Raw genomic sequence first — 8660 nt, 5'->3', positions numbered from 1 at the left:
TTTTTGAGACAGGGTCTGGCTGTGTCACCCAGGCTAGAATTCAGTGGCATGATCTTGGCTCACTGCAACCTCTGCCTCCTGGGTTCTCCCACCTTGGCCACCCAAGTAGCTGGGATTACAGGCAGGAGCTACCATGCTTGGCTAATTTTTGTATTTTTTGTAGTAACAAAGTCTCACTATGTTGCCCAGGCTGGTCTTGAACTCCTGGGCTCAAGTGATTCCAGGATCACCTTAGCCTCCCAAAGTGCTGGGATTACAGGAGTGAGCCACTGCACCTGGCCTGTTTTCACTTTTTGACTATTATACATAACACTGCTATGAACATATGTGTACAAGCTCTTGTGTGGAAACATGTTTTCAGTTCTCCTGGGCTTATAAGATACAAGGCCAGCTTCTCCCGGTGCCTCTGGGCCCATCAGCATAGGAAGGCAGGTCCAGAGAGGTGCAATCCCCTTCTGGGCAGACAGCCTCAACTCCTGGACTCCCTACTGCAGACAAGTGGGTCCTGGGGCATCTGAATTCTGAAGACAGATGGTGGCCCTCCAGACTAAAGGAGGGAGATTCTATCTACCCAAACTAGTATACCTGCAAATTGTGAAAGGAAGGGAGAGGTGTCATGTCATCAAAACTAAAGAATGGAGGAACTGCAAAGGGCTACCTGCTGCAGCCCAGAATTGGACACTTTAATTATTCACCTCTAGTGTCCCCAGTGGGTGGCCCCCAGGTCCCCTGAAGGCCTTCAGAGAAGGGCAACTTCCTGCAGCCTAAGCAGCCCCTCCATCTTCAAAATGATCTTCCCTGGGGCAAGCTGAAATCTAATGCAGGATATTCTGCTCCTGGTTAGCCACAGTAGCCCTTGGCTCAGAACCTTGAAGACAGGCCCCACTCTCCTGGACCCCTCAGTCATCTTAGATACTCCTGAATTCCTTCCTGCAAGCAAAGGTAATCGAGTCTTCAAGTCCAATGACTCAACCCTGGTAAGTACCTCACAATGAACCCCGAAAGGAGACTCACAGACAAGGACATTGAACCTCTGAACCTAGGCTTGACTCTGAAAGACCTCTCCACTCCCTCGGCATCCAGATGCCATCATTTTTATGTCAAATGTAAAACAAACCACCTACCAGCTTTGGTGGCTCTCCCACAGCTGCCTCAAGCCTTGGTTGGCCAGGCCTTCCAGGATGAAAAGGTGGGTCTTCCCGTTCAGCAGGTGGAAGCCGGTGAGTACATCCAGGTACTGCTGCTCCTGGACCCGCATATGCATCTTGAAGGCCGACAGGATCTGCTGCAGGGTCCTGACGGGGTAGGAGTCCAGGCCAAGGGCCTTAGCGTTGATCATAGTGATGTCCTGCAGCAGGCTGTGGAGCAGGGATACCTTCTTAAAGTCAAAGATGAAGATAATGCGGCCAAACTGGGAGCCCCCGAGGTCGGGATCGGCAGCTCTGGCCCCGGCCCTCAGTGGCACCGCGATGTCCACTCGCAACTTGAGCTGGGAGTCAGCCTCTAGGTAGTTGCCCATGGGCACTGGGCCATGCTGATGGCCATCTCTGGGGACCCCAAGCCCCACAACCTTCCTTCTCCTGCTGTCCTGGCTGCAGTGTGTGGGCTGAACCTCACAGCTGTGGATGGGGACGGCCAGGTTCAAGTACTTGTGGCCAAGGAGGAGGTCAGCAAAACTGACCTGGGCGATCCCATAAGGGTACCACATCTTGTTCTGGGATTCAAAGGGGTTGTTCTCTGTCTCTCTGGGAGAGATGAGGGCCCGGAAGTTGAGGTATGAATCCAGGGGGTCCTCCCCAAACAGCACAGGCTTCTGAGAAAACTCCTCTGACTTGCAGTCCCGGTCGTGAACTTCCACCACCATGGGGGGACCCTCCAGGTATTCCCTTAGGTCACTGGGATGCAGCGCCCCAAGGAAGATGACGTTGATGTCCTGGAAATAAACGTGGGTTCCATGGGGCTCCCCCTTGGTCTTGTGAACTGGAGTCTTATGGAACTGGTACTTGCAGTACACGGGCATGCACAGCCTCTACGAGAGAGCAGGACAGTCACTCAGCCCCAGCATGAGGAGCTCAAACCCCAGTGCCAAGCTCATTGCCTGTCCCTGTAGCCCAAGTTTCCTCATCCACAAAATATCCACGAGAGACCCTACTGTGCAAGGTCATTACTAGGACTGCAGACATCATGCATGTGAATGCACCGGGATGGTGACTGGCATGAAACAAGGACTCAAAAAGCATTCGTTAATTATTTTCCTCCCAAAATGTGAGTGCCATGAAGATAGGCCATGTGTCCTTTTTCACACCTGTACTTCTAGTTCCTATCCTAAGGCTGGGCACAGAAAAGGTACAGAGAAGTGATTTTTAGAAAGGAAATTCCTGTTTTCCAAACATACATATCTGGGGGTCGACACAGACCCCTTTAGCAGAGTCACAGGTGCCAAGGTGAAAACGGACACTCTGGGCAGGAGAGAGCCTCAGAGAGGTCTGGGCCTCAGAGAGCATGGAGAACTGGATGGAAAGGATGAGTCAAGCCATGATGAGGCAGACAGCAGGGACATTTGCATGGTTTGACCTTGGTGCTGAGATTTTATTATCACAAATTAAGCCTTGTGGTCTGAATTCGTAATCTAAAGGCATTATTTTACACTGAAGCTGAGAATTTATTCTAAAATAATCCCAGATTGGCGGTGCTCCCAGAGCAGTGGGCAGAGACACAATACCTCTGGAGATACTCACTTTCAACCTAAGCCTCAAAGAATTTCCATCAAGAAAGTTCCATTGAACATGAGATCATGGTAAAAATCACAAAACACCTAAAGACAGAAGCACTACTAGTGAAATCAGATGCACCAAGGCATAAGATATTAGAATGATCAGAGATATAAAATAAGGATATTTGAGAAGTTTAAGTAAAGAAAGAATATAATCAAGGTGAAACCTACTGTATTTCTATTTACTTGTAACAGGCTTGGTACAGTTGAGAAGGCCAAATACCAACCACACAATGGAGAAGCTGAGAACCAACCAGATTTTCTCTGTAAAACCCTCAAAAGAATTGGGAATGGCAAACCTAGTATCCCTGGAGTTGGCAGTAAAAAGGAAGGCTGGAGCAGAGAGGACTCGGTGCAAGTTCCTTAAGAAGCAATCAGATCCCTAGGTGTCCCCACAGTGGCTTGGCAGAAGTCTATTAGTTTGCTCTCCAGGCAAAATGTAAATAGGGGGTCCTGAAAACTTCAAAACACTGATGAAAAAAAATATGTAAATAAATGGAGAGATATACTATATACATAGATTGGAAGACAACATAGCAAAGATGTCAGCTCTCCTCACACTGATCAGTTTGTAGATTTACAAATGTAATGCAATTCCAATCAAACTCCCAGCACAACTTTTTGTAGATATTGATAAACTGATTCTAAAATTTGTATAGAAGAGCCAAGAAACTGGAAGAGCTAAAACAATGTTGAAAAAGAAAACTGAAGTTGGAAAAACCACTTCACCCATTTTTATGACTTACTACAAAGCTACTATAAGCAAGACAGTGTCGTGTTGCTGAAAGGACAGACACAGACCCACGGATCAGAAAAGAGAATCCAGAAACACATCCACACAAGTATGGCTAATCTATGTTTATCAAAAGTGCAAAAGAAAGAGAACTTCAATGTAAACCTCATACCATATACAAAAATTCATTCAAAATTGATCAAAGGCTGGGGGCTCACACCTGTAATCCCAGCACTTTGGGAGGCTGCCGCAGGACTACTTGAGGCCAGGAGGTTTGAGACTTCAACGAGCTACAACTGCACCACTGCACACCAGCCTGGGCAACAAACGAGACTCTGTCTCAAAAAAGAAAAAACTGATCAAAGCTATATAAATGTAAACTATAAAACTATTAAAGCATTGAGAAGAAAATGGAAAAAAAATCCTTGTGACCAGGGGTTAGGCAAAGAGTTCTTAGATGTGACACAGAAACACATGCATACATGAAAAAAATGTATAATTTGGACTTCATCAAAATTAAAAATTTTGCTCTGCAAAAGACACTGTAAAGAGAATGAAAAGATGTGCTTGTCACAGATTGGGTTAAAAATAAAAGAGAACGAAAAGAAAAACTATGGACTGGGAGAAAATATTAGCAAATAATATATCCAACAAAGGACTTAAATCCAGAATGTGTGTGTAACGACATATTTATTATCTATATATATATGTTTTTGGTGAGACAGGGTCTCACTCTGTTGCCCTGGCTGGAGTGAGGTGGTACAGTCATGGCTCACTGAAGCTCCAACCTCCCTGGGCTAAGCTGATCCTCCCACCTCAGCCTCCCTAGTAGCTGGGACTCCAAGTGTGTGCTACTATGCCCCGCTATTTTTTTTTTTTTTTTTTTTGGAGAGACAGGGTTTTACCATGTTGCCCACGCTGGTCTTGAACTCCTGAGCTCAAGTGATCCTCCTGCCTCAGCCTCCCAAATTGCTAGGATAACAGGTGTGAGCCACTGTGCCCATCGTGGAATTTTCTTTCTTTTTTTTTTTTTTTTTTCCTGAGACAGGATATCACTCCATTGCCTAGGCTAGAGTACAGTGGCTCAGTCTCAGCTCACTGCAACCCCACCTCCCTGCTTCAAGCAATTCTCCTGCCTCAGCCTCCTGAGTAGCTGGGATTACAGGTGCCCGCCACCACGCCTGGCTAATTTTTGTGTTTTTAGTAGAGATGGGGTTTCACTATGTTGGCCAGGCTGGTCTTGAACTCCTGACCTCAAGAGATCCGCCTGCCTCAGCCTCCCAAAGTTCTGGGATTACAGGCATGAGCCACCGTGCCCAGCCTAGAATATATATTTTTTAAAACTCCCAAAACTCAGCAGTAAGATAGTAAACAACCCAACTGAAAAATGAGCAAAAACTCGAGCAGAAATTTCACCAAATGGGATGTAAAATGGCAAATAAACACATCAAAAGATGCTCAACATCATTATCCATCAGGGAACTACAAATTAAAACCATGACGTGATAACAATACAAACTTCTTAGAATGGCTAAAATTAAAATACTGACAATACCACATTCTGGAGAGGGTAGGGAGCAACTAGAACCCGTGTTCACTGCTGGTGAGAATGCGGAGTGATCTAGCCACACTGGAAAACGGTGGGCAGTTTTTTATAATCAGGCATATACTTAACATATAGCTGAGCAATTTCATTTGTTGGCATTTACCCTAAAGAACTGAAAACTTATATTCCTATAAAAACATGTGTACACTGTTTTTAAGCAGCTCTATTATCAAAAACTAGAAGCAACCTAAATGTCCTTTGATGAGTGCACAAACTGTGGTACACCCTTGTGATGGAATACTACTCAGCAATGAAAAGGAAAGACCTACCGATAGATGCAACCACTTGGCTGAATCTGAAAGGCATTACCGTGAGTGGAGAGGCCATACACATTGTTACCTGCTGAATCAAAGGTTACAGCTGCATGATGCTGCAAAACACACAGCCCCATTTATATGACATTCTTCCAGAGTTAAAACTATAGTCATAAAGAACACATCAGTGGCTGTCAGAGGCTATGCGTATGGAGCAAAAGTGATTATGAAGGGCGAGTACAAAGGAGGGGTCTGGGGTGACAGAACTGTATCCTAACTGTGGTGGTGATAATATTGATCTATACATGATGTTATTTTTATTTTTCTGAGACAGAGTTTCTCTCTCATCGCTCAGGCTGGAGTGCAATGGCATGATCTTGGCTCACTGCAACCTCTGCCTCCCAGGCTCAAGCAATTCTCCTGCTTCAGCCTCCTGAGGAGCTGGGATCACAGACACACGCCACCACGCCCAGCTAATTTTTGTATTTTTAGTAGAGACGTGGTTTCCACCATGTTGGCCAGGCTAGTCTCAAACTCCTGACCTCAAATGATCCACCTGCCTCAGCCTCCCAAAATGCTGGGATTACAGGTGTGAGTCACCGCACCTGGCCTGATCTATACATAATTTTAAATTTATAGACCTATACACCAAAAGATAAACATCAATTTTACTGCAGAAAAAATTGTTTTAAAATAATAAAATAACAGAGGGTCTCTGGAATAGGGGATAGCTGAGGGCATCTGAGCCATTCCCAAACAGAGAGATTAGGTGACGAAATGCTCACTGCTTAGTGCAAATTCCCAGCTCCTTGCTGTCTGTGGGCATTCAGAATGCAGCAGGCTAGACTTTGACCCCCCAGGCAGGGAACTAGGAAAGCCCTGTAGATACTGATCCAGGGGTTCCCACCAACTCCCCACTCAGATCACCCGATGGTGAAGCTCAAAGCTGAGAAGCTGTGTACCCAAAGCTCACCTTTTAGGTCTGTGCTCTCTCAGCCATGAGCAATGGGCCAGGGGTTAACAGACAGTGAAGGAAAAGATGTGACATGGAAGGTGGACTGAAACAAACATGAAGATCAACGTAAAGGAAGTGGACTACACATGTGATGACAGTGCCCATGAAGCAGGCTGGAAGTGCTGTGACCCGGGCCCCCGAGACCTCCAAGTTCAGTGATCCGCTAGAACTCACGGAACTCAGCATGGGCGCAGCACACTTGTGTTTGTGATTTATTACAGCAAAAGACACAAAGCAATCAACAAAGGGGGCAGGCATAAGCTGCCAAAGCCCTCTCCCAGGGGATATACACAGGGCGCTCAGCTCAACTCCTCCACGATGCAGTGCAACAACGTGTGAAACACTGTCCACTGGGGAAGCCCACAAGGGACTCAGTGTCTAGGGCTTTTGCTGAGGCCTGGTCACACAGCATCCCCTGCCTAGCATGTATGAAAATCTCAGCCTCCCATTTGTTTGTGTCCTCTTTTATTTCGTTGAGCAGTGGTATGTCGTTCTCCTTGAAGAGGTCTTTCACATCCCTTGTAAGTTGGATTCCTAGGTATTTTATTCTCTTTGAAGCAGTTGTGAATAGGAGTTTGCTCATGATTTGGCTCTCTGTCTGTTATTGGTATATAGGAATGCTTGTGATTTTTGCATATTGATTTTGTATCCTGCAAACTATCGCAAGAACAGAAAACCAAACACCTCATGTTCTCACTCATAGGTGGGAATTGAACAATGAGAACACCTGGACACAGAAAAGAGAACATCACACACCGGGGCCTGTCGTGGGGTGAGGGGAAGGGGGAGGGATAGCATTAGGAGGCATACCTAATGTAAATGACAAGTTAATGGGCGCAGCACACCAACATGGCACATGTATACATATGTAACAAACCTGCACATTGTGCATATACCCTAGAATTTAAAGTATAATAAATAAATAGATAAATAAATAAATAAATAAATAAAAGAAAAAAAAAAGAAAAAAGAAAATCTCAGCCTCCCAAAGGGAAAGCAGGTGTTCAGCACAAACAATACTGTTTGCAAAAGCCATTTAGGCACAGTGAGCCATTCTTGACGGGGAGTGCGGGGAAGCCTCTCAAAATGCAAGTTCCCATATGCCAACCTGGGTCAACTCTGCCAACAGGACTTTTTAAGGATGGTATTCTCAGGCCCACTCTGTTCACTCTTTTCTGAACATTTCCTAGAAAAAGGATCAATTAAGAGAGAAAGAACAATAAAAACAAGTAGAAGATAGCTGGGCGTGGTGCCAGGTACCTGTAATCCCAGCTGCTCGGGAAGCTGAGGCAGGAGAATTGCTTGAACCTGGGAGGCAGAGGTTGCAGTGAGCTGAGATCGCGCCACTGTACTCCAGCCTGGGCGACACAGCAAGACTCCATCTTAAGAAAAAAAAAAGAAACAAAGGGAAGCCCAGGAGAGTCAGCATCTAGATAACAGAGTCCCAAAAAGAGTGGGGGAAAAAATGAAGAAATAATCAATGAAATAATTTAAGACAATTTCCCAGTGCTGAAGGACGTGGGCTTCTAGGTTGAAATGGCCCACTGAATCCCCAGCTTCATGGGTAAAAATACACTTACAGAGTTCCTGTTCTGGATCAAGATGGAATAGACACACTTCTAGTTCTACTGAGTACAGCTTTAAAACTCTGCAGGTTGTATATAAAAAAACATACAAAGACTTTGAAAAGTACAGAAAAGGTGTTAAGGGAACATGGGACCCTGGGTCTTCTATGTGCCTCATATATTCTGGACTGGGTGCTGGAGAAGGTAGTATCCAGAAATACCAGTGAGAGTAGGCAGAAAAATCCCCAAGAAAAGTCTGCTCTCTCCAGATCAAAGACCAAAAAAGGAACAATCCAGCAGAACAGGAAACTTTTAGGCAAGTAACTTCCCTACTCCAGACACACACCATGGAAAAAATCATGCCCCACCCCAGAAACAAAGGCTGCATGGGAAGCCTGGACTTCTACCCTCACTGACTTTAACTCGGTGCTCCTTGCCTCACTGGGGTGGTGTCAGAAAAGACCTGGTGGGGAGCCAGGACTTTCCCCAACACTCAATGGAAATGAAGCCTCCCATCATGGGTCAGTGAAGTCCACAAGAGCAGTAACAAGATATCCCTACCCACAGGGTACAGTGACCAAGTGGGGAACCTGGAGTCTCACGTGGCAGTACTGAGATGGTATCTCTCTCATCTTCCCTTCCACAGGCCTGCTACACATGCAATTTTTTTCTTTCTTTCTTTTCTTCTCTTTCTCCTTCTCTTTCTCTCCTTCT

General features: G+C 45.6%; 1 protein-coding gene across 1 annotated transcript in view; it reads right to left on the bottom strand.

Annotated features, from left to right (window-relative positions):
* LOC105517939 (uncharacterized protein FLJ43738) overlaps positions 1-8660 on the bottom strand; it is a 59039-nt gene that overhangs the window by 44408 nt on the left and 5971 nt on the right. Inside the window, exon 2 of the mRNA XM_011950712.1 lies at positions 1125-2029. Coding sequence (XP_011806102.1) covers positions 1125-2029 — 905 coding nt within the window. The remainder of the gene's footprint in view (positions 1-1124; positions 2030-8660) is intronic.

The sequence above is a fragment of the Colobus angolensis genome, unplaced genomic scaffold, assembly GCF_000951035.1.
Source record: "Colobus angolensis palliatus isolate OR3802 unplaced genomic scaffold, Cang.pa_1.0 Scaffold31, whole genome shotgun sequence".
Classification (NCBI taxonomy): domain Eukaryota; kingdom Metazoa; phylum Chordata; class Mammalia; order Primates; family Cercopithecidae; genus Colobus; species Colobus angolensis.
This window is presented reverse-complemented; position numbering and strand designations above follow the sequence as displayed.